The sequence below is a fragment of the Silurus aristotelis genome (genome assembly GCF_946808225.1).
Source record: "Silurus aristotelis genome assembly, chromosome: 3".
Classification (NCBI taxonomy): domain Eukaryota; kingdom Metazoa; phylum Chordata; class Actinopteri; order Siluriformes; family Siluridae; genus Silurus; species Silurus aristotelis.
In genome coordinates this window covers 10,900,122-10,926,997 of record NC_139576.1, presented here as the reverse complement: position 1 = coordinate 10,926,997, position 26,876 = coordinate 10,900,122, and the positions used below count along the sequence as shown (strand labels likewise).

General features: G+C 37.9%; 1 protein-coding gene across 4 annotated transcripts; it reads left to right on the top strand.

Moving 5' to 3' along the window:
- The first annotated feature begins 144 nt into the window (after positions 1–144).
- On the top strand, positions 145–26,119 carry dop1b (DOP1 leucine zipper like protein B). Of its 4 annotated transcripts, none has more exons than XM_083538158.1 (39): positions 145–362; positions 4,437–4,611; positions 6,096–6,277; positions 6,546–6,716; positions 6,973–7,162; positions 7,286–7,384; positions 7,486–7,609; positions 7,723–7,832; positions 9,109–9,220; positions 9,748–9,865; positions 10,907–11,026; positions 11,154–11,262; positions 11,368–11,520; positions 11,712–12,031; positions 12,583–12,983; positions 13,068–13,141; positions 13,249–13,446; positions 14,497–14,649; positions 15,731–15,831; positions 15,913–16,103; positions 16,340–17,966; positions 18,073–18,172; positions 18,281–18,448; positions 19,154–19,279; positions 19,364–19,498; positions 19,579–19,637; positions 19,787–19,891; positions 20,383–20,449; positions 20,633–20,786; positions 20,991–21,073; positions 21,150–21,259; positions 21,371–21,520; positions 21,690–21,751; positions 22,392–22,520; positions 22,642–22,778; positions 22,933–22,988; positions 23,601–23,735; positions 23,918–24,050; positions 24,250–26,119. In XM_083538158.1, the coding sequence occupies exons 2-39, from the start codon at positions 4,474–4,476 to the stop codon at positions 24,490–24,492; spliced, it is 6,843 nt and encodes a 2,280-aa protein (XP_083394284.1). In that variant the 5' UTR covers positions 145–362; positions 4,437–4,473; the 3' UTR covers positions 24,493–26,119. The 4 variants fall into 4 exon arrangements, with proteins under 4 accessions (XP_083394284.1, XP_083394281.1, XP_083394283.1 ...); XM_083538155.1 differs by having other exon boundaries at positions 160–362; positions 11,368–11,574; XM_083538157.1 differs by having other exon boundaries at positions 183–362; positions 11,368–11,559.
- Positions 26,120–26,876: the final 757 nt, after the last annotated feature.

The window sequence follows — 26,876 nt, the reverse complement described above, 5'->3', positions numbered from 1 at the left end:
TCTACTGTCACAAATACGTCGTTTTGTTGTTTTAAAGAATTTTAGCATTAATTTTAGTATTTTTAAATTAACAACGTAAATGTATATTCAACAGCGCTGTACATCAAAGTACACAATTTAACCCCCCCCTAGATCAAGTACTTAGTTTGTCCCTGCCCCGCCCATGAGGAAGCGTATGGAGCCACACGCCTGCGTAAAATCAGCTGAGTGCGGATTCCAGTTTACCGTCTGCTGGGAAATCATCTTCTGCTAGGTGTAATATCTGGATATATATATATTTATACACTTGTTTACATCTTGCATTTAGGAAATAATTTGAAACCAAACGGTGCTCGGGCTCAGGTCCTGTTTTCCTGCAGTAGGTGAGTCATTGTGCTTTGAAATCACAAATGAGAAAATAAATGCAATGATCTCTGTTTTATAATCTATATGTCTAATGGCACATTTTTATTAAGCATCCAGGAAAGAAAGAAAATACGTTTTGATATTTTTGTGAATCTGATTTAATTGAATATATCCGCAAAGAATAGTCATCATCATCATCATCATCATCATCATATATGCAGGTGTTTTTCTAAACGTAATCTGACCATCTTTAATCCATTATTTATCTATAAGCACACACTTATAAATGTCTCAATTAATATAAATGATCACTATCAGTTTATTAGTACTATTCATTCATTTTAGTGATTAGAGATGAAATATTTCACAGCTCATTCCTTCTTTCTCTAGAATAACAGTAACAGAAGGCAATCAAGCACATCCATCCATCCAGCCATGTTCCTCATTGTGGTCTTAATGAGTGTCTCCTCTGTGTTTATACACTACATGCCTAGTAAATATTTGCCATGATTACAATGACACTACTTGTATCCAGCATGATGAAAAAGCTTTACCACATTTTTGACGAGATTTTTTAACTAATGCAACCAGAATTGCACAATATGATTTCTTAAGATCTGCAATATCTGTCGAGTACAATAGCGGATCGCACAACACATTAAAAACCTGTGGTTTGATAAGGCAATGTCGACACGTCTGGTCTCCCTTTAGTTGTAAATCCAGTATCCACACTTGAACTTTATGAGTACTAAAAAGTGAGCTCTGGAAATACTTTACAGCTTGTGCTGAGAGATTTTATTTATATATATATATATAATTTGTATTTATAATGTTTAGGGCGTGTCGCTTTAAGAACTCGTATTTCTTTTTTGTTTGTTATTTGTTATCATAATATGTACTTCTTCACTCTGTCATGGTGTCCTGACTTATCTTCCAAAGGTCATTGTGACTCTACATTTTCTTTCTGACCAAGTAAAAGTTCACCTGATTGAAATAAAACCTCATTTTAAAGAGAAAAATCACTAGACGTAGTGACTGTATGTGTCCTGCTTTGTGGAAAAGGTCAGTAAAATCACTAAGTAAGGATTAAAAATGCTGGGATGGTGGCACAACATACTTTTTTTAAATGTATTTATTGTTGCATTGAACGTGTTGGCATCTCTGTGTATAAGACAAAGATTAACCATGTTTTACTAGGAAAACCCACAGCACTTTCATTTCAAGACTTTCCTGTTTCTTAAAACATTAGAACTTGTACAATGCTGCTACTGGAGACTCTTTCCAGAAAAACAGAGAACTGATATAGGTTTATTAAATCAATGTATACAGAGTGTCCACATTGTAAATCCCCTTATTAGTTGTGTAACATATTGAAAAACAAGTTGAAATAATAAACCTGGCACTTTCCTTGCAGCTTGACAGCTGTGATATTACAGAAAGTAAATCAACATTTGTCTTCTGATGTTGAATGTTTTTGTTTGTGCTGTGAGCTCTCTGATTATCATCAGCTCTTCCAGTTCACTTCTGTAAAGTAGTCAATGATTCAACTACCAATTTTACAAAGTTAGACAAATAAATTTTTGAAAACATTTCCCATCAAGAGTTTATAATTGCGGTCGTAATAAAATAAATTGCTTGTCATAATCCAATTGCATGAAATTACAATATAATATTATTCCTTATCATGTAACCTCAATATTTGTAGTGTTGTATCTCAGCCTTTGTGTTGTGAAGTAACATTATTCCCAGTATCACTTAAGAGTATTACAATGAAACCAAATTTAAAATCATTACACTTACTTCAGAACAATAATTGCTTAATTCGCACTTATTAAAAAAAAAAAAAATACTTTGATTCTTGAAATAAGTGTAAATGGCTTGAAATAGGTTTAATAATCTTCTCTCATCTCATTGTCAGTTTTTGCAGTGTAGTCAACTTACCTGGGTTCGATCCCTGGTCAGGGAACCAACCCCAGCCATTAGGGTTGCACAAGCCTTAGTTATTAAAACAGCAAATACCGGCTAAATGTGAAATGAGATCAACCTTTGTTCATATTGTGTAGATTGATTGCTTGATTGATGCATTAATAGCCAATTATTTATTATTAATTAAAAGCCTCATTATATATTTCTCTTCATTTATAATCATTCAAATGTAAGACTCCTTTTACTTTAAGTTAGTGTGCTAGATGAATTAGAAATATTGTATGTAATTGTAGAATATTAGATTGATTTATAAACAACTTTGACTTCTAAACAGAGTTTGTTTCTATCATAAAATGGTATATTTGTGTTTTTGCGTCTCTGGGATGCATCCCTATGTGGGTTTATGAATCGTAAGCACATTACAGTATTAGCACATGGTCCTCTGTATCGAGTTAATGGGCCCGGTTTAAAGCTGTCCAGCTGTTTTTGTATTTGTGTGTGTGAAAGAGAGACCGAGAGAAGGAATCGTGCATTTTCCCTTGTTGACTAAGCAGCTGTTCTCAAGCACTAATCTTTGTTGTGTCTTTGTGTGTGTGTGTGTGTGTGTGTGTGTGTGTGTGTTTAAGTAGGCATATGGGAATAGATAATATGCTGTCCTTCTTAGCCAGATACATACAATTTAACATCACTGTCTGAAGAGCTAGACTAATTATTAGTGTTATTATACACCAGGCATTATTATCCTAAAAATAGCCCTTCTACATACATATTCCTAAATGTGTCACTTCTGCAAAATAACTGACTTTTCTTCATAACTTCTTCTTTTGCTTCACTAGCTGTTGGACACCATGACATAATCGGTGCCTTGTCCACCACGAGCGGACACTATATGACGTGCTTTTAGAAAGTTGTGTATTTGGCTTTGCAGCTTATCTTACAGAGCTGATCTCTTTCCTGTGTCACTAAGTGTGACAGAAGTAGTGCTTCTTTAAAAACGTAAAAAGGTTACGCTTAATTATTGCTAGCTCACAGTCTCCACAAACAGCGATAATGGATGTTTATATTTATCCTGCAGTCTGTGAAAAATGTGTGCTATATATTTCCTCAATCATAAATCTAATCAATATAAAGCACTAAGCACGGTATATGAAAGAGGGTGGAGGGATTGACAGGCAGCCTGCTTCAAACTGCATGATAAATAAAGCTTGATGCTCCTTTGCTAGATGGGTTTACAGTTTGTTCTTGTTGGTGTAAAAGCTAGATGCATTCATGAGAAGCTATAAGTTTTAAAAACAAAGTATAAAGCTGTAAGTTAAAAACTACAGGATTCCACAGCCACATGTGAAGCAGCTAAATAACCATACATATTAAGACGACTTTGTAGCATTTTGCTAGTCTAGGGGAAAAAAAACCCATATTTTCTTATATGTACCCATCCTGTTTTGTTTTTTTTTATCCCCATCTACTTATTGGCCTCTGTATCTATTCAGTGACTGTTTTTGTTGATCTGTATCTTGGGTCAGATTGACGAGAGAGTTTCATTTTTGCAGGCTGTCAGTCAGTGGGTAAATTCTGTTCCCCATTTTTAAGAGAACTGAATGGCGTGTGACTTTACCACTGTGTTGGGGAGCTCTCAACTTAATAAATAAATGCATTTTTTTTTCTCGCATTACTTGCGTTATTTTTGTTCCAAGTCAAAGAAACAATGAAAGATGACGAAAGAGGGAGATTTTTTCTTTTCTTTTTTTCTTTTTAAAGGAATGAACTGTAGCTGCTGTTTAAACATAACAACTACAACTACAACTTGTGTGTGTGTGTATGTATGTATGTATGTATGTATGTATGTATGTATGTATGTATGTATGTGTATATATATATATATATATATATATATATATATATATATATATATATATATATATATATATATATATATATACACACACACACATATATACAAAGTTTTTTTATATGTAAAAAAAAACCTATTATTATAGTTATTTTCAGTAGTAATAGTAAATAATATATGCTACTATTTGTTACACTTTCACTTCATTTTCTACATTTTTCAAAAATTTTTTTTTAAATAAAATTACAAATATAGTCACATTCCATTTTTATGCAAATTTGCTTACACTAAGGTCCATCTGCCTTGTCTTTTCCAGACAGACACCGAGCATGCTGAGACAGCACTGAAGCATAATGGACCCTGAGGAGGCAGAACTCCAGAATGACTACCGTTACCGTAGTTACGCAGCCGTTATTGAGAAAGCGTTGCGCAATTTTGAGTCTTCCAGCGAGTGGGCTGACCTCATCTCGAGTCTTGGAAAACTCAATAAGGTTAGTTGAAGGTCTAAAGTAGAAGTGAGGTAGTTCATGTCTGTGGGTAATGAATAACATGTTATCAATACATTACTTCTCAGAAATCTTCTGTCCACTGAATGATTGAATTATTAATAATAATAAAAAAAAAAACCCTGTGGTTTCAACATCTGTAAAGGACCATATTGTCTCTGTATATAATGTATAGAAAATTATAGAATATTTGTTAAGTGTAAAATACTACTAGTACTAGTATTATTGTGTAAGGTCTGTTTTTTTGTATCTTTTAATTTATTGTAATACAAATAGTATGTACATAAGACATTTTTAGAGATTATGCTTAAATTTCACTATGTATGAGACTTTATTTACACTTTCTTGTTTCACGCATCTCAAAATACCAAAATGAAGTCTGGATAATGATTATCCACATAGAAACGAGAGTGTAAATGCAGCATATCATTGTTTACACATCAAATGTAAATGCATCATCTCGCCAAACCTTATTTGCATTGTAAATCCCCCCCCAGTATGAGACACACTTATTCTGTGCTGATTTTTAAAAAATACATAATTTTTTTATATGTACAAGAATAAAAACAATATCTCTGTAGTTTGAATTGAATAAGCTGATTATTTATTATATGTAGGATTTTAACCTATGCCAAATGGACATGCTTTCGGCAATATTTGTACAAGTGTATGTTCTCCTCAAGATATAATCATCATCTAATCATCGGGATATAATTAAGCATATAAAACAGTCAGGTGTAAGTGGGGTCTGAAATTGTCCATAAATATGTTAGAAATGTTTATATTATGCTCTCTACTTAAACTTCCCGTTAAGGAGTGGGAATTCACAGACTTACATGATGGAATACGTACAGTTGTGCAATGACCGAGCTTGGTTAAATCATGAGCGAGAACTTGAGACTATTGATTCGTGTGCTATTTCAGTTCCCTAAATGAACAATGGGAATTAGTTTTTCTGACTGATCTGTTGCACTGCTGGGAAGTTAGTTTACAAGAGGAGGTTTGCTTAGCTTACAGTCAGTTAATACAAAGAAGTGAAAAGTCCTCAAACCAAATGCCACCTTCACACTTTAAGAATACCATGTGCCAAATCAAACATGCGGATGATCCGCTGTGGCGACCCCTAATGGGAGAAGCCGAAAGACAGTACACTTTAAGAATACCCTTGTAATAAAAGAACATACAATTTTTTTATTCAAATGACTTGGAAAAAAAATTTGTGAACATAATGCAATAAGGACTCTTTTTTCCTCTTTCTTTCTCGCACTCATTCTTTCTTAGGACTTGCTTATTGATTAATTTTTTTTTTTTAACCCAGTAAAGAAACAGACAAGAATCTACAAAATTGTTGGTGTTGTATTACTCAGCAATGTTGTTTTGCTGAAGAAAGATATATGCTTGAATGGGGAAAAAAGTATGTTCTCTTTATATGATCCATGTTTCACTTGTCATCCCGCCCCTTATCTTAGGCCCTCCAGAGTAATCTGAAGTACTCTTTGTTGCCGAGGCGGCTGATCATTGGAAAGAGACTGGCTCAGTGCCTGCACCCGGCTCTGCCTAGCGGCGTCCACCTTAAAGCACTGGAGACCTACGAGATCATCTTCAAAATCATTGGCACAAAATGGCTAGCCAGAGATCTGTTTATTTACAGGTTGGTGCAAATGAATACAGACAGAATACACAGCTGTAGTTTGGAGTATCATCACTGTCCAACCTGGAGGGAAGACCTTGTCTGAACTGTGTGCTTTAAACATTAGTTTATAAAATGTTTAATGGTGTGAATATAAAATGTGATCTTGCCTTTTTGTCTTTTGTCAGTTGTATGTATTTAACTGGTTATTTGTGGGTGTGCTGTACCATCGTTCAGGAAAAAAAACCTCTGTGTGTGTGTGTGTGTGTGTGTGTGTGTGTGTGTGCAGCTCAGGACTGTTCCCTCTGCTCAGCCATGCAGCGATGACGGTGAAAATGGCTGTGCTGACCCTATATGAGCGCTACTTCTTGCCCCTGCAGAAAGCTCTGCTTCCAAGTCTGCAGGCCTTCATCATGGGTTTGCTGCCTGGCCTGGAAGAAGGCCTGGAGGTCTATGACAGGTACATGTTAAAGGTCAAATGATCAGCTGCACTCATTGTGAATAAGGGAGGCTAAAATCTGTATCAGTTTTCACCTTTTGGAGGCAGCAAATATGAAAAGCCCGATCTGAATATGACTTGTTTCAACCATTTTTTTCAGAGCTTTTTCAAATTTTTCATACTTTTTTATACAAATCATCCACAGTGAATACAGCTTCTATCTGATTATTTAATTCCATCCTAATTAATTATCGAATTTTTCCTTTTTCTCTCTCAGGACCGATGCACTGCTGGTGAAGTTGTCCCTGCTCGTGGGTCAGTCGGTGTTTTATGGGGCGCTGTGGGGCTCAGCACTCGTGTGTCCTCTCGTACGGCTCCCTGCTTCACTCTTCATCGTCACACACTTTGACCGCATGGCCAGCAGCCGTGAACAGAAACACATGCTGGGGAATGACCACCGGCTAGCTGTGAGTGTGTTCGAAAGTGAAGATCATAATATTTTTCGTCTTTTCAACGACTATATTTTTCTATATTGACGAGTTATAAATTCTTCTGTCCAGAGTGTCACATGCTCAGTCTTACCTTTCCAGGTGAAGGCGACCCGTCTCTCTCTACAGGACACTAATGTACTGGTCCAGCGGAACATGTTAGAGATTCTTCTCAACTTCTTTCCCTTCGCAGCAAGTCTGGTGAGTTTGTTGTTTCTTTCATCCATCTCTTGGAGGCTTGGTGTATAGTATTGGTGGATGTCCATGTCACAGAGTCCTCCTTTTGCCTTCTGATTACGCAGGACCCAGTGACGTGCTCTGTCCCTCTTAAACGAGAAGAGATGATCACTGTGGTCTCTGCTGCCTCTCTCACTCTGCTCAGGAGGGACATGTCACTCAACCGCCGACTCTATGCATGGCTTCTGGGTAAGACAAATGAATCCTATTAATGCTGTGTACATATTACATTGGTCATGAAATGGACATTTACATTTGTTGTGATATTGCATTAAATATTATCTGCGCCTGTGTGTGTTTAGGATTAGATATTAAAGGGGGAATGGTGGCTCCAGATACAACCCTGTATGCTACAGTAGAGGAACATACTGCACACTACTTTAACACACATTCCAGAGAGATGCTGGTGCAGGTACAATTGATCTTTTCTTTTTTGCTTTCTTTCCCACTCACTAGAATTCTCCCGACTATTCAGAATAATCGAGTAGTTGGACAAGAAGTATTTTTTCTTCATTAAAGAGCAATACTAAAAATACAAGAGAAAATAGGACGGGTCTGTTAATATGAACAAATACATTTACATTTTTATCGCTGAAATCGCATACACAAATATCTGTGTAAACTAAACCCATTTAATTAATGCATTTAATTGCCAAATTACATCAAAATGTAAATACAAATATATACATTAAAACATCATAAATAAAAATACATTTCAGATTTTTTTTAATAAAAAAATAAAATAAATAAAAAATAAGATAAAGGGTCACTGTTTCGTGTTTTCTTTATGTTTTAGTTTGAAATAATCCCAAAATTTGGAAACTTCCTGTCTCCTTCTTTGGCCTGAATCATATGAAAGCCCTCTTCCACCACATAAAATTTTTTTTTCTTGCAATTCTGAGTTTTTTCTCGTAATTTTGACTTGACTTCTTGTAATTCTGACTTTGTTTCTCGTAAACATCCAAAATTTTCTGCTGCATCCACCGGTAACCATGTTGTCGGCTTGTAGTTTGAAGCTGTTGGTGTATGAACGCGGCTCCTCTGCTTCATCTGTCTTGTTCCGTCTTCTCCAGAGCTGATTGTTAGTCAGACTTCTCTTCAGGAACCAGAAGCTGAGTTTGATAACATGTAACTCTACTGATTTGTAGCTCATTATATTTTCAATGTGTAAAACTTTCTGGCACTACAGAGGTGGTGAAGCCGCCAGGTTGGCTAAAAACCTATTTTTCCTGCGGGGGAAAAAAGTCAGAATTGGGCAAACTTTTTATTTAATCTGGTGAAACAGGCTTCTATATGAATCTTCTCTGCGCCTCTCGCTGTTTTCTTTCATTTCCACCATTTTCAATCTGCAGTGTCTTCTGTGTTCCCTGTCCATAGCGCTCCAGAGTTTAGCGGGTGGTGCATCAGTAACATTGGATCGTGGGGAAACACAGTGCTCCGTGTGTAGTTAAATTGACTAAAAGAAACTGATTCGAAACTGAAATTGATAATTTGCCTCGATGAATAATTGTAATCGAGTTACTCAAGGAACTGTTACAGCCCTACACACAATTAAGTGATAGTGTTTTCTGACCAGTTGGCTTTCAGTGATCCTTGTTAATAACTACAAAATACTCCACTTTTCTGAATTCTGTTGTAAAAATTATTCCTTAATGTGCACTTTGTGTGATCTTTCTCACTTTGAACAGGCCCTAGTGAATATCCTGCAGCAGAAAGACATAGAGAAAGACCCGGATAATGTCATGAACTATCTTAGACCGTTCCGCATCATGATAAGTTTACTGGACAAACCAGAGATTGGTAAGGACATGGACGAACACACACAACACACACATACATGTATGTATGTATTTATGTATGTATGTATCTATGTACTGTACATATATATGAAAAATGTATAGTGAAACCAAACTCAAACAGAAATGTACGCTGCATTAATCGCGCGTATCATAAAATCAGTGCCATTAAGATGAATTTGTGTTAACGCTTAATTAACGTGTTACATTTTACTTAATTGCTGTTTTGCACAAATTGCTTTAATTTTAGGGTTTTAATATAAATTTTAGTGTTTTAGTATTAATTATTATACGGACAAATCCACCCGCACCAACATGAATCGGTCGGTGCTGCAATGTCACTTTGTCTACTGTCTCACTGTCATATGCTGCTATTTGTTTAAAATTCTTTAGTCTCAAGGTTTTGCTTATTGTTCCGCCACTTTATTACTTTATTTATTAACTCCGCAACTAACACAGTTTTTACTTTCTCATAATACTGTAGTTTAAAGGGTGAAATTCTAAGGCAGCCACACTTGTTTTCTCTCTTAGGGCCACTGGTTGTGTCAGATGTCTTGCTGGAGGTGATCAGGACCTTTTATAGTTACTGTCAAGAGTTGCTTGGAGTGGAGTTGCTTAACTCCAGTCACTCTGGCAACCATCTCACAAGGTCAGAAGGATGAATGATAAAAATGAGAGTGATATGCTAAACCCTAATTGTAGCTTGTATCGAAACAATATAGAGAAATGTCTCTATTCATGTATTAGAACACTTTAATAGTCATAGAATTAACCAACCAAAATGTCCTTTTACTTGCTGCTTTGGTAGAACCCGGGAGTGTATCTTCTATACCTCTTTTATTTTTTCCCCCAAAACTGTGCTTGTGGTGTTCTATTAGTCGTCACTTTAACAAATTAAGATCCAATTTTGTACCTCGAATTTCCTTCTAAAGGGACACTAGGTGTACTTATTCAGGTGTATGGTTTATATGTACAAAACATGTACTGTTTTTTCCGGACTTAAACAATGAAGCGGATAATTTATGGATTTTTCAATTTTTGGCTTCAAGCCAAAAAACTGAACCCCATAACATTAAACCAATGAAATTGCCGAACGGGTGCAGGTAAACCAATAAAATTCTTTATATCAAATCAGACGCACTCCCACTGAATCGGGCCGCACCACATCATAAATATGGATGAGGTTCCTCTGACGTTTGACCTGCCGCTCACTCGGACTGTCAACAAAAAATGCGAATTATTCGTCACGCTGAAAACAACCGGGCATGAAAAAACGCACGTCACCTGTGTTCTGAGCTGCACGGCATCGGGAGAAAAGCTTCACTGATGGTGATTTTTAAACACACAACGATGCCAAAAGAAAAACTCGAGAGAAATTGTTGTGAAAGGAAGGAGGAAGACAGTGAACGATGACTTTCTTGGTAGGCTACTGTTTAGATACAAGCCGTGTAACAGACACTGTCTTTCATTAAAGCCTGTGTAAAGTTCATTAGTTTCAATATAGACACCTGCGGCTTATAGACAGGTGCGGCGTATTTATGTTTAAAATAAAAATCTTTTAAAATTTAGTGTGTGCGGCTTATATTTGGGTGCGCTTAACAGTCTGGAAATTACGGTACCCTCAATTGTACCACACCAGTGACTATGAAAAGGAGGGTTGCGGTTTATTGTCTGCTTTTTGTTTATGCAGTAAAATCAAAGAAAACAAACATATTTCTGAGATCATAAAGACGGTCAATATGTTGGTTGGAGCCATGAGCAGTGAATACCTCTGGGACTACATGACCAAGCGCTTCCTCACCTGTTTGAGGTATGCACACACACACACACACACACACACACACACACACACACACACACACACACACACACACACACACAAAAGCTTCCCAGTATACATAAGGTGCTGATCATTTTGATGTAAACCTGTATTTCAGTGGGCTCAGTGACCATACAGGGTTGTCTTCTGCTAAAGCCTGGAGTCCTTCTCCATCAGTGTCTGAGCTCTCAAACCTCATCATCTTTCTCCTCGATGTTATCCCTTTGGTATTTGCCACTTCTTGTTGATAGTTCTTCACCATAGACATATTAGCTGTATGATAACTGGACAGAGTATGCTGTTTCTCATTTTTATTATCTGTTGTTCCCAAGGAGCTTTATGCTGAGATCCAAACGCAGTATCTGCCCCAGATGCTGGGTAGCATGCTGCAGTCTTTATGTGCTCACATGGATTCTCTCAGCCTAGCAGAGCTTACACAAACTCTTCGAGCATGTTTCAAAGTTCTGAGTAAGATCCAGATGCCGGTGAGCTATATGGACATGAATGTGGAGTCTCGCACACATGTAAAGGAAACAAATGTACTATTATTATTATTATTATTATTATTATTATTATTATTATTATGATTTTTGTATCTGTAGTCTGTCAGATTTTTTACAGCTTGAATACATTCTATGATGTGCTACTATACTATTTATATGTGCTGGGTTTACAGGTTGCAGTGTCTGACATCAAGAACAATGAGACTTATAACCACACCAGTGATGACAATTTTAAAGAAGATGAAGTAGCCATAAATGGACAGGATGCACAAGAGACTGGACCTGAAGTGGCCATGTTCCCGTCCCTGCGCTCTGAAGACAGCGGCCTGGGGCTCAGCGCCTCACCTTCTGAGCAGCAGATTCCTCCTGGCCGTGACTCCTCCAGCCCTGCTTCAGGAGTTTGCACCAAGGCAGAAGATGTTTGGAGGAAAGGAGGGAGTGTGGAAAACATGTCCAAGTGCATTCAAGACATACTGGTGTCTGTAATTACAAGGTGCACTTATACACCCTATCACATACATGGAGGAAGAAAATTGGAATTAAATAAGAATATATTGTCAGAAATAGTTGACATTTTCATATTCAAATTCAAAGACGAATAAAATTTGAATTTATAATATCTTAAATTTGGTTATATGTAGATGAATCTTTCACCAAAAAATTCTCATTTTCTAGTTTTTTTTTCCCACCACAATTAACAATTGTTCCAGTGATTACGAGCAATCATTAAAATTAAAATTAACAATCAATCTTTTCTGTTGTGTAAGATATCAGCATAACGCTGTTCACTCATCAGGTATTTTTTTTACCAAATACCTCTTAAAAATTGTAAATAATGAATCCAGAAAGCATCACATCGACAATGCAAGACAAAAACGAGTTTTAGAGTCTCTTGTTAGAGTTGTGCTGTTCTAGAAACGAACTAGAAACATTCTTTGAGCAAGAAGACTCTATTTGATAGCCTTGTGGTACCATGTCTCCAGTTTGGGTGGCATACATAATGTTATTTAATATCATGTAAGCAATCCATGTACTCTTTGACAGGCATTTGCTGGTAGTTGTAGATCCAGAAAAGCAGAAGAGACAGGAGGAGGCGACTCAGGCCGTGCAGGGTGCCTCGAGGCGGTCCAAGACACGCTCGTCATCTGGCCGTGAGGGAAACCGAGATCTGGGTCTGATCAGGGACAGACTGGCTGAGCTTTTCATCCCTGGAAAACTGCGAGAACAACAGGCGTTTACTGATGATAAGGGGAAAAGTTCTGGACATGAGCTCCTTCAGTGGACTGAGGGATTCCAGCCAAGAGGGAAAGGGGAGATCAGTGAGGCTTGTCGAAATGCCTTTACTGCTGCTTGTCACCTTCTGCTGGAGAGCACAACTTTCCCAGTCTACTACACCGAAAAGGAGAGTCAAGAGCTTCACAGAAACATGTTTGAGAACACCACAGGTACTTTTAGAAAAAAGTGACACCATACAGAATGATACATTTTTGATTGAATTGAAGCTCATTTTTGTCTGGTTTGTTATGAAGGCAATGAAGAAGGCAGCCTTCCTGAGTGGCTGAGGTCTTTAATGACTCTCTGTTGCATTTCAAAAGACTACCAGGTATGGAATACATATGAGATTGTATGAGTTTTTTTCTAACTGTGGATCTTGCAATAACATTACTAGGCTTTGATGGCATTTTGACAGTTTTTCATCTATGCAATTAGGTTCAGCATGCGGCGATTTCTTCTCTTCTGGAGTTAATAAACCACTCTCAGTCTTTAGCGCTGGTCATCCAGGATAAGAACCAGCGCTATAAAAGATCAGAAGCCAACCCCCTCAGTGGACAGCTACAGATGGTCACTCTGCCTCCCATCTACCCAGCAGTGCTTAAAACTATGGAGCTCCACACAGACTTTTACCAGGTGAGTGACAGAATAAACACTGGAAGAATTCATATAAGTTAAATGTAAATATGGTGTGTGCATGTGTGTGTATAAGTATATGTATTTAGCTAGTATTATGTATGCGTATATATATATATATATATATATATATATATATATATATATATATATATACATACATAAATTTTATATATATATATATATATATATATATATATGTATATGAGCTATCAAGATGATCGCAAGATAAACTCAATTCAATTTTATTGGCATTCATTTTTATTAAGTTTTAAAATCAAGCACCAAAATCTGCATAAAATTAAAACCGTCCATGTGAAAACATTTTGAAAGTTCAGTTTGGTGTCCTGATGACTTACTTAATTAACACCTAACAGAAATTTTGCTTTGTGTCCAGACGGACGTTTTTTATTGCTGGCTGTGTGCATCATTGTGGATTTTAGTGCTTGAATTTGGCGTATCAGTAAAACAAGTGTTTAGGGATTAAAACTTATTTATCTGTGGAGTTAATTTTTTTTACAATTTTAGTAAAGAAAGGATGTTGTGAATAAATGTGTGTTGAGTTGAAGGTTTCAATTTCGCCTTCTTTACATTTGTATCAAAAATTTGTTATTTTTTTAATTTAACAGAAATGCTTGATCATGCGTTAATACAATTAAATGTAATGTAAATGTAATAATTTTAGATTCATGAACTGAGAAAACATCTTCAATTAAGGATGAATTGAAGATGTTTTTGCTTAAATGTCTTGACTTACTTAATGCTTTACACTGAAAAAACTTTGTTTTGGGATCATGTGATAAAGTTAAGTCAATAGATCAGCTATTATTTTTTCACACATAGTATATTTCATGCCTAAATGCGATGCGAGGTGACGTCGGCTTTCCTTTAGAGCTTGTTCTTTACCCTCGGTTTGGATTGTCCCTACCTTAAAACATTGAATTATTTTTTGGCAGACTAAAAATTGTTTTCAAGAGCTCAGAAATATTGGAACTGAACTGTGATATATTACTTTCTTACTATCTCTCTTATTCTCTTTGTGTGGCTCAGAGGGCAGCTCAGGTGCTGTGGTCTCAGCTGGACACCGAACGCAAAGAGCAACACATTTCCTGTGTGGAGCTTTTCTACCGACTACACTGTCTGGCTCCATCTACAGCCATCTGTGAGGATATAATCTGCATGGCTTTGCTGAGCAGAGACAAGGTACAATACTGATTAGCACTGCCTTGCACAGGCTAAACCCTTATCTTAGTCTCCAAAGGTCGTCCTCTTTATCCAATTCTCATCTTTTTCGCTGTTAATGTATTATTTTGGACATTTGGAAAACCGATAACACTTAGTACAATAAATGTACAATAAAATAACTACCAGATATAAAAACCATACAGAATGTCTTGCTGCTGCCTGTGGTTGTTTTGATTGTATCCCACATTTAGAGTGAACTACAGTGGCCTAGAAGTGCAAAACACATGAACAAATCCACAAACAAATTAACAAATCCAAAAACAAATTAAAAAATCCAAAAAACAAATTAACAAATCCGAAAACAAATGAACAAATCCGAAAACACAACGACAATTCAGACAAACCGGAAAAGGTAGGTATAGTGTGTGAATGGAAACTTACAGATCATTGGACAAGACACCTGTCAGTCAAGATGTACAGGTGAATGACAGGTGTCTCGTCCAATCATCTGTAAGTTTCCATTCACAAACAATACCTACCTTTTCCGGTTTTGGATTCGTTAATTTGTTTTTGGATTTGTTGTTTTGTTTTCGGATTTGCTGTTTTGTTTTCGGATTTGTTAATGTGTTTTGCACTTCTCGGCCACCGTAGTGAACACTTTCTAGTTTGGTGTCCATAGAGGCTAACTGACATCACTGAGTTCTGCAATACAGGAGCATCATTGAGTAGAAATGTAAATAAGAAAACAGTAGTTGATATTAAAACAGAGCGAATTGCTTTCTCAATGATATCAATAAGGTTTGAACCACTGACCCTATAATCAGGAGCCCAGAGTCTTTGAACTACCACTTCCCTTAAAGTAGAATACTGCAGATAGGGCATAGTAACAAAACATAGTAAGTATGTGTTCTGTGTATTTGTCTATTAAAGAGTATGCGTGTTCAGCTGAAACATAAGGTTTTATAAGATAAAAGTACTGAATGTTTAGCCCAATTCAATATCATGACCTGCTGCTTTCATATAACACATACATGTAAACAAGTTGTGTATATGCAGACTACTGGTAATATGTTTTTGTCTGCGCATGTCTTATCCACAGGTTGTGCGCCTGGATGCTCTTCACAGATTCTCTGTTTTGTGGCACCTGATGCGAGAGGTCCAGATGAATCGCAGCACTTCTCTGAACCGCTCGTTTGACAGGTCAGACAGATTTCTTGGTTGGGTGATTACATTCAATTATTACAGAAAAAAAGTCTATACATTTTTCTCTTTCTCTGTCAGGTCTCTGTTTGTGGTTTTGGACAGTCTAAATAGTCAAGATGGGAGCGTTAGTGCAGTCGGGCAGAGCTGGCTGGGGCGAGCTCTTTCTCTTGGTGATGTTGTCCGTATTTTGGAGCCTGTTTTACTCCAATTGCTGGACCCGAGGACACAGAGGATAGCCATTCAGAGCGCCAAGCATAATCTTTTAGTTGGTCTGTTCTTGTTTTTTCTGGAAATAGTTTGTTTCAATAGTAATTGCTGTAAATGTTAAGTAGATTTTATTTCATCTCCAGCAATAAGCTGGTATGTGTTTCATTACCAGTGTCTATTATTTAATTTGTCATTATTTTGAAATTTATGGATGATAAGAAGGCTTTGGGTATTGCTGTTCAATAAGGAATGAAGTGCTTTATTACATTTGAGTTAAAAAATTTTTTTTTCTTTACAGGTAATTGGAGTGCATTAATTTACAGAGACCGGACCAAGATTAAGAGCACTGGAAATGTAATGAACCAGTCAGAAGACAGCATGCTGACTCGCATTGCCACGGTAGACCGTGAAGCTGTATGGCTTGATCTAGAGCATCACGAAATGCCATCCGATACCCCTGTGATATCTTGCAGTGAAAGTGAGGAGACTGACGGAGATGATAATGAGGCCAGAGAAGACGAAGAGGAGGGGAGTGAGCACACTGAGTCCGCAGACACAAGTGGAGCACAGAACTCCACAGAAACCTCGAGTTCAGGCTCCATCCCTTACCTACAGAGATCTGCCGATGGAGAGGGCATTGTGGTCAATGGCCTGAAGCGAGGGGACTCGGAGCGTACTCAAGCTTCTGATTCACTATCAAGTGATGAGGACGATGGGCAGCTGGAAGAGATAGCCAAATCCCGTCTCTTAAAGCAGCAACTTGAGAGACAGGAAGCAGTAGATTCACTATTCCAAAATGTGCTGCTTTACCGGCAGACATATGAAAGTGGACGGATTCTGTACGCCTTTGCAGTGGTGGAAACGCTGTTGAGGAGCAGTGCAGGTCCATTTGTGGAGGCACTAAGCAACACAGCTTTAGATTGCAGCTCCACTGCTCACCTGAACCTCATTCAGAACCTACTTGAGAGACATCGGCAAGCCCAGGAGGGTGGCAATTTCTATGGCCCTTTCCAGAATTCCACTTCTCCTAAAGCTGGCACTCCAGAGCAGCCTCCCACTTCTCCATCCTCCTTATCTCCTCCTACTTTCCTTCTGGAGATTTTGACATGCATCTGCTTGCGGTACCTTCGCTCCCACTTCCCTTCTTACGCTAGTGTGAATGCCTGTCATGTCCAAGCGAACAGAGAGGTGCAGGTTAAGAGTGTGGAGGTGCTCACAGCACTGGTGGAACAGCTAGTGACCGTGGCCCAGCAGGCCCAGACAGGTGAAACTGGTTCCAGTGGAAGCTTAGAAGCCATACGTAATCTTTTATGGGGCAGCAAGTTGCAGCACTATGTCCTACTTATGCTCTCTAGATCCATGTATGTCTGCCAGCGTGGAGATGGACCTGTCCCACACTCACTGACCAAGAATGAACAGAGTGATGATGTCAGAGAAATCTCTGAAGAGAGGCTGGTTAACTGTGGGCGAGATGGCAGCTGGGCTGAACACCCAATTCAGATTGCCCTCTTGAAGCTGCTTAAGGTGCTTATTGTTCTTGAACATTGTATATGTCCAGCAAACACTAAGAAACATACACAAGGAGATAACCAGTTCCAGCAGCCTGTGGATAACATCCCTCCTTCTGCCCTAGCACGAGAGTGGCACACTGCAGTAATGTTCCAACAGTCTATCAAGGCCGTTTGCTATGTGGCCAGTCAACCTATTACAGCACAGGGCATGTTCGTGTCAGCAGCGGCCCAGGCTCTGTGCCCACAATATGGCTTCGCCATGCACCCGGCTTGGGTTACATTGCTCTGTCAGATACTACCTTTCATTGGCCGGTCACTGGCCATCATTGTGGCTCCCATCATCAAACAGATCTGCAGAAACCTAGATGAGCTTGTTAAACAGCATGAGCATGACGGATTCAAGGCTACACATGGGTACTAAAATTGTCCTGTGTACATTTGTTTGGTGTAAAAGATACTGGTGTTTGTTAAAAGTAAAACAAGCCAAGTTTTGATTTTAGTGTGTTATTTGTGGGTGTAGCAGTAACCTGAAAAAGGAGAACATCGCACCTGATTATCCTCTTACTCTGCTGGAGGGGCTTACTGCAATCACACACTACTGCCTCCTGGAACACAAGAAGGTAAAGCATGTAAATACTATACACTCTTTCAGATTAAGACAGACATAACTGACTGTCTTATTGTGATTGTATTTATACCTATACCTCTGTATCTCTATCTCTCTGTAGTCTGCAGGTTGTGATGCAACGGACATGCGAAATGCCTGCAATGCCATTCTGGAGGGATTTCCTCATATGGTCAGCACCATGGCCTTGCTTTGGGGTGTAGTCAAAGGTGCTGACTCGGCCTACAGTAGCAGATCTTCCTCCACCTCTGTCTATTTCAAAAGCACAAAGGTATGCACACAATACATGTACTTTTATTATTATTTAATTCCCGGACTGTTAAGCGCACTCAAATATAAGCTGCACCCACTGAATTTTAAAAGATTTTTATTTTAAACATAAATACGTCGCACCTGTCTATAAGCCGCAGGTGCCTACATTGTATCAAATGAACTTTACACAGGTTTTGACGAAATACAGTGCTTGTTACAAGGCTTGTATCTAAACAGTAGCCTACCAAGAAAGTCATTGTTCACTGTCTTCCTCCTTCCTTTCACAACAATTTCTCTCGAGTTTTTCTTTTGGCGTGGTCGTGCGTTTAAAAATCACCATCAGTGAAGCTTTTCTCCTGATGCCGTGCAGCTCAGAACACAGGTGAAGTGCGTTTTTTCATGCCCGGTTGTTTTCAGCATGACGAATAATTCGCATTTCCTGTTGACGGACCGAGTGAGTGGCAGGTCAAACGTCAGAGGAACCTCCTCCATATTTATGATGTGGTGCAGCCCGATTCATTGGGAGCGCATCTGATTTGATATAAAGAATTTAATTTAAGCTTGTGAAAATGGGAAAAACCCAGGAAAAATCCATAAATTAGCCGCTTCGTTGTTTAAGCCGTGAGGTTCAAATCGTGTGGAAAAAAGTAGCGGCTTGTAATCCTGAAAATAGGTATACTATTTACGCTCTATTAATCCTCAGTGTGTGTCTTGTGTTGTGTAGATCTTGAAACAGAAGGTTCTGGGGCTACTAATGCCACTGACGCAGCACTACGGGTCACAAGTCATGGCCTCGGTGGCTGCTGTATGGAACAGTAGGCAGAGCCGGAAGAGACGCTCCAATAACAAGGTGAGTCATAGTGACTGGATTAACGTTCCTGATGGCCACTATGTTGCTGAATATTTGATGGAAATGGTTTGTGTTTGTGTGTAGATTCTGCCAGTCGCCAGTGATTCCCAGATGATGATTGTAGATTTAGTTAAGTCCATGAACACACTCCGCACTGAAACCGTTTTGCAGCTCATCAGGGAGGTGGTGAAGAAACCTCACCAAATTAAAGGAGACCAGGTACAGTATATAATAAATACACATATTTCAATACACAAACAACTCAAATATTCATATTTGTATTTTCTCTCTATCTTCAGCAAAGGCCAACCTTAGTTGATGTACCCATGCTGCAATTCTGCTATGCCTACATACAGAGGTTACTTTTCACATATTTCTCTTAATTAAACCTCTGTATTATTTTACTTTATATTTTAATAGACATTCTTGAAGTGACTGATATTACATCTGGATATTTCTTGAACAATAGAGTGCTTTGTTTTCATTTAGTTTTTCTGTTTTCTGTAGTCTTCATGCTCAGGATCTTCAGGAAAATGTCATGGCTATCCTTTCTCTACTTAAAGATTCAGTGCAGCTTAATCTTGTCCCACCTGGGCATTTCCTCCTTCTTGGGTGAGCTTATTTATTGAATTATCTATTAATCATTGCAGTGTTATAATGGTGTTTTAATGATGGCTTGGGTGTATTTGATGTACACAATCATACAGAAGCTCAGAGTTTAGGCATGAAGAAAGTATGTCTACATAGTGATTGAGTAGCCAGGAAGCCAGGAAGGCGAGAAAGTTAACATTAGTATAAATGGAAAACAATTGCTAAACAATAATTACTTTGCCATTGTACAACTGGTGTATTTAATAGCTAGAAATATATGTTAGCATGCATTTTATGGTTTGGACAACATCCTTGAAATTTGACAAGTAGCTTATAATAAATAATTTTCTGCAGAGTGAAATAATTGAAGCTTAAACTGCCATGTTTAGTGGCCTGTACTAGGCATTTACTAATTGCTGTGTAATAAATCTTGAAGAATTGTGTTCCTGATAATAAATCATCAACTGTGGCAATAACAGGGTGTTAAATTTTACGGTATTTTCCCTATACAGCATCTTGAATGACTTTGTGAATCGACTGCCCACCATGGACAACAAGAGAGATTCCAGAGAACTGCAGGTATGAAATCGACCATAACAGACTGACAACATGTTTACAACATGTTTTTTGTATAGTGTTGGTTGTTAATAATGCCTTAAACATTTCAAGATATTTGTCCCTGATTGTGTCACTACTGTATGTCACATTGATTTTGTCACTTTGTGTTTATGTTATAAATTTTTGTTTTGTTTTCGTGAACAGGAAGTTACCCAGAGAATCCTGGAGGCGGTAGGCGCCGTGGCTGGCTCATCTCTGGAACAGACCAGCTGGCTGAGCCGTAACCTGGAGGTGAAGGCACAGCCTCAGATCTGCTTGCAGGACGATGAAGATGATCCTGAAGGAAGTGAATTCTATGGTTAGTCCACTGTACATACAGTATGCAGACAGAACAAACCTTGCTTTAAACCATGTTCTAAATATTAATATTGCACTTTTAGCAGGTATACATTTATTACTGCTAGTATTAAATTGTCTGAGATACAAAGTTTTTTGGTTTAAAAAAATATTGCATGATCGGTGGAATATGAATCTCATTCACTTCTGTCTGATATTGATTTAGAGTCTGTTGGCCAAGGAAGTGCTATGGTGTCATCCTCAGCTCCATCTGTGTTCAGCGTACAAGCATTGACTCTGCTGGCCGAGGTAATACATCATCCCACAATCATAACACGGGAAAATATGCAAGAAACACACAATCAGCATATTTGCTCTCCTTCAGATTCTAGCCCCTCTTCTGGATATGGTGTATCGCAGCGATGAGAAGGAGAAAGCCGTGCCTCTCATCTCCCGCCTCATGTATTACGTCTTCCCCTACCTGAAAAACCACAGGTAAATGCACGGTTTTTAATTTTTTTCTTTATACATTTAATGGCAAGTGATTGTGTTTTTCTCTCTCATTTTTACACGTTCTCTCTGTTTGTCTTTTTGTCCCACAATCAGTGCCTATAACATGCCCAGTTTCAGTGCAGGGGCTCAGCTATTGAGCAGCCTGAGTGGTTATGCGTACACTAAACGGGCCTGGAAAAAGGAAGTGCTGGAGCTCTTTATGGATCCTCTGTTCTTTACCATGGAGATGTCCTGTCTTTGCCAGTAGGGTTCCTCATTTCTTCAACACATTTTCTCGAATTACCATAGAGCCAGTTTTGGATGTACAGTTTGTTCAGGCTAAAGTTTCAGAATTCTTATCAGATTTCTTTTTGGCAGCATTTGGCAGCGTATTACAGCATGCGCTCGTTTACTTGTATATTTCTGTTTTTAGTTGGAAAGCCATCACAGACCATCTGCTCACACACGAGAAGACCATGTTCAAAGACTTGATGAGTAAGTTTTCATTGACTGTTGGATCAGTTAGTATTTATGCATGTATCAATATCTACAGTAGATTGATAAATAAAGATACATTATATCTATGGACAAAATTATGTTGTCACCTGACCACAACATCTTTTAGGATTCTTTCTCAAATATTTGTCACATGCAGTTGTGTAGACTTACTTTGCATGGAGGAATAAAAAAAAAAAAACCTTTACTGGAAATGAGAGGTGCAATATGGTGTTCCAGCCTAATACTGATTCTGGGATGCTTATAAAGATAGTTTACCAAGGTTGGTGCTAAATATCCAGAGTGGTCTGCACAGAGCCCTGTACCCCACTGACCACCTTTGGAATAAACTGGAACACTGACAATGCATTGGGCAAATTCCAACAATCTCATTTCAATATCTAGTGGAACGTTTCTCAGAAGAGTGAAGGCTGCTCAGGGGAACTACTCTTAACCTTAATACTCATTGTTTTGGTATAAGATGTTTATTGCTCACATACTTTTGGCATTATAGTGTTTATGAAAAGTAAATTTACAGTTGATTGTGTGTGTGTGTGTGTGTGTGTGTGTGTGTGTGTGTGTGTGTAGTTTATACATGCATATATACAGTATTTTATAGACAAGCTCTCTGTTTTTGCAGGCATGCAGAGCAGTTCTTTGAAGCTGTTTAACAGTGCTGAGCAGAAGGCCATGTTACTAAAGCGCCAGGCATTCACCATGTTCAGCGGAGAGATGGACCAGTACCACCTCTACCTGCCTCTAATTCAAGGTATAACACCAAATGTTAGTTTGTGCGCTAGGGATGCAGAATATTAAAATAATCTAATCATAAATTACTGATCCATTTTTCAAACATGAAACCAATCCCATGTTCTATACACCCTCACCAGAGCGCTTGACAGAAAACCTGCGGATGGGACAGACCCTGACTGTGTCGGCTCAGATGTTCCTGATGTTCCGTGTTCTGTTGTTGAGAATCTCGCCACAGCACCTCACCTCCCTCTGGCCTATCATGGTCACAGAACTGGTGAGTGACTCACAGTTGTAACTGATGTTATTGTTCATAACACCCACTGTTGATATTTATAACATTTTCTGATGTTCTTTGTGTTCAGGTTATTGTTGCTTGCTAGGTTGCAGCACTTTAAACTTAATTGCTGACTTTTGTTATCATTTTGCAGATTCGTATTTTTGCACGGCTCGAAAAGGCTCTGCTAGAGGACAAGGATGTTTCAAAGTGAGTCCTGGACAAGAGAAACCATTTTCAAGTTGTTCATTTTACATTTACATTTAAGGCACTTGGCAGATGCTCCTATCCAGGGTGACTTACAACTGAGCCGTTAAGGCTTAAGTGCCTTGTTTAAGCAGCATTGGCAGCTTGGTGATGCTGAGATTTGAACTCACACCCTTCCAATAAGAAGTCCAACATTTTAAGCACTGGGCTGCCACTTTTCAAATAGAGAGACATTACATTTCACATGTGCATTACAGTGAATTTTCTTTTGACCACATTTTCATAATATGCTGTTGGTCAGAGCACATGATCAGCCATGATACAATACTTCTAAAGCAGAGAGAGTTAAGGGCCTTGCTCAAGGGCCCAACAGTGGCAGTGTTGCCTTAATCAGTAACCCCGAGCCTTAACAATTGAGCTACCACTACAGTACATACACTCTTTTACATTCACTCACTCTCTCTCTGTCTGTCTGTCTGTGTGTGTGTGTGTGTGTGTGTGTGTGTGTGTGTGTGTGTGTGTGTGTGTGTGTGTGTGTGTGTGTGTGTGTGTGTGTGTGTGTGTGTGTGTGTGTGTGTGTGTGTGTGTGCGTGCGTGTGCGCGCACATATGTCAGGAATAAGCGAGGTGGTCAGGAGAAGAACTGCCCGAGACCTTTTCCACAAGCAGAACTGGACCTGTATCTTTCAGCCTGCAAGTTCTTAGACACTGCTGTGTCTTTCCCCCCTGATCGGATGCCTCTTTTCCAAATGTAAGAAACTCCATAACTATTACCATACTAACTATCTATGTGTGAGTATATATGTGTGTGACCACAAGAGTGAGAGGTGTTTAATTAAACAATAATGTTGTATGTGTGTGTTTTCTTCAATACAGCTAACAGCTATGCATTTTTTGGTTTCATGGGTATGTGTGTGAACATGTGATTTATAGGTATCGCTGGGCATTCGTACCTGAAGTAGATGTAGACAGCTATGATGGGCCAGGCACCACTCTGCTGGAGGGTGAACATGAATGTAAGCCTCACGTGGTCAGGATACTGGAAGGCCTTCATCATCGCTACGGGGTAAACAAGCCAAAAATCAGCATTTCTTTAAAACACATATAGAAACACTTTTTCACTTTGACCATGGTAACCATCTGGAATGTATCTATTACTGCATGTTTAAAATGTATGTGAAAATTAAATAATGTTAATGTTAATTTGGAAATGTACCTCATTCAAAGTGCTCGCTGAACGCCTAAACTCAACCTGAATGTTTCAGGAGCTGAACGGAACGGTGGGAGAGTCAGAATGTGAGCGTATGGAGTTCCCTCTGCTCAACTTTCACTCGCTCTCGTCCATCACGCAGCTCGTGCCGTTCTTCCAAACCCTGTGTAGCTCTTTCTGCAGCTTATCACCCTCTCCTCATCCTTCCGCTGAATACCCGCCCTCCAGTGCAGACAGAGTGCTGCAGTGTTTGGAGCTCATCACAGAGGAAGAGTTTCTGGATGGTATGGATTCATAAGTCTCAGACTTTTAGCTAAGCATTCAGTCTTAGAATGGGTGCTCTGTTAATGCATCTTAATTTCTTGGTGAGCATGAGGGTTAATGGCATTGTAATGTAAATCGATGCATTATGTTATTGTGGTGTCTGTCATTATGGAGCAACTTAGTTTATTTTTATAATATCGTCATTCGAAGTGCAGTGATAACCAAAAGATTCCAGTACGTTCTATCAGTAATTGCTTTTATGTGAATATTTTATTATTTAATAAAGATGTAAAGAATGTGGGATTAATATTCTGAACTATTCTTTTTTTTTTTCATCCAAACGTACTGCTAAAAATTATAGCTCACGTTTTGCTTTAAATATTTATAATTGATCATTTAGCACACGTTTAATTAGGTTTAAGGTTTTACATTGCAGCATATAGTTTTTGTGATAATCTGTAGAAATGTATGTGCAAACTAAAATCTGGGTGGCATTTGTCTCATGTGTTCCCCCCCATACACCCCCCCTCCCCAACATTCCATATCTGGATTGAAATTGAGCTATGCATGTCATCTGTTGGAGAATCTCATAAAGCTCAATTTTGGTATTAAAGGCATTTTATAGTGTGCAATATGTAGGCGACATATTGTATATTATATAGTATTGACACGCAAATGGAAAATTGTGGGTGCTGCTAAATCCTTAATCATAAATCAGGAATCTAGTATGATGTACAATTCCTAATTTTACCATATATGGTGCTCTCTATAGCACTGTATCTGCGGTTTCTTTCTATGGAAAAGTATTTGTTATTTATTCTTTTTTTTTTGTCTTTTGGAAACCCGATGAAGGACCACTGTCTTGAGTTTCATTAAGACCTAGCTATTGTGTATTTGTCCACTTCGGTTCTATCGTGAACCAGTCAGACTGAGCTGCTAGACATTGTTTTACCTGCTCTAACATACTTGATTAAACCTGTTAACATCTAGATGTGTTAGAGCAGAAAAATCAGAAGGCTATAGCAAAATCCCAGAATACAGGACTGCAGCAATACAATATCTTTTTTTTTTCTTGAAGTTCCCTGTAACTCTATATCTTACTTTATCTCACTGGCTTCATTCTAAGTAAAAAAAAAACAAAAAAACAACAGGCATGTATGTAAGCTGCATGCACGGTCCTTTTTGGGTAAGAAGAAGCTTTATTACTGAAAGCATTACTCTCTAAACAGAGCAAACACAGGTGCACATTTAGGTTTAATGCATATATGAGTGTTTATTAACAGGTTGCTACCAAAAAAACAACATTTTAGTGCACAAATCAATATGATCTAGCAATCTTGGAATAAATATCAGTAAGTATCCATATGATTATATTACGTAGAATTCATTTAAAAAAAAAAAACTAATCTCTATGTTTTAGGGATGCATTTCAAACGAGTATGTTGAAGTGCCTGAAAGATAAACAGTGAATGTGATAGGCACAGTGTTTAATACATAATACATAATTGTCTTCCACACATGCTCATACATTTTATATGTCTATTAAGTGAAAGACACATAAATGGTTCATGTTGTGTTGTTCTCTGAACTGGATTGCCCTCTGAAAACCTTATTTTTGTTTTTTTAATAAACACATTCTGCCTTTATGGTATTACACCCTTTATTGGCTTTCGACTTTTATTTGTGGCTGTAATTCATTATTATGTACGTTAGCCATTGTATGTAATCTACAGTAACCTTTGTACCTGTGTAATATCTACGGAATTAGGGGTTGTAAAAATTACGCGCGAACAAAATGTACATTTTGAAGGTATTGAGTTAATCCTTTGCTGTTAATATTAAAAAGAAAATATTTTGCAATAATGGTAATTAATAAATTATAAATTAATGACAAAATGTGGAATATTCTTGCTGGTGTCATTCCTGTTAAACCTGAACAACAGAACATCAACTTAAAATTGGACTTGATCTGGTTCATAATAAATGATCAGATATCTTTTATAGAGATCCTCCCAAATTATTTTTTGTTAACTCAGTGGTAAAAATTAACAAGTAAATAAGTGTCTTTGATTTTCTTGTGTGTCAGTGTGCTATACAAAATGAACAGTTCAGTAACAGTAATGGACAGTGGAGATTATTATTATTATTATTATTTTTTTTTTTTTTAAACCTAAGAAAAAAATGATCATTTGTATAACATCTTTTCATTATTTGGAAAAAGAAAAATCCTTATTCGTAATAGCAAGCAATTATTATTTTTGGTAAATTGTATGTATATATGTATGTGTATATATAAATATAAATTAAATATAAAAAAATATATATTTATATTTATAATGTATGTATATGTGTGTGTGTGTGTGTGTATGTATAAATGTATCAAAGGTATTGATGAACTTCCAGAAATGAACAAAATTA

Coding starts and splice junctions, on each gene's coding strand:
- dop1b (XM_083538155.1), top strand. CDS start 4,474: ATGGACCCTGAGGAGGCAGAACTCCAGAATGACTACCGTTACCGTAGT. Junction 6,278..6,545: donor AGAGATCTGTTTATTTACAG/GTTGGTGCAAAT, acceptor GTGTGTGTGCAG/CTCAGGACTGTTCCCTCTGC. Junction 7,610..7,722: donor ACTCTATGCATGGCTTCTGG/GTAAGACAAATG, acceptor GTGTGTGTTTAG/GATTAGATATTAAAGGGGGA.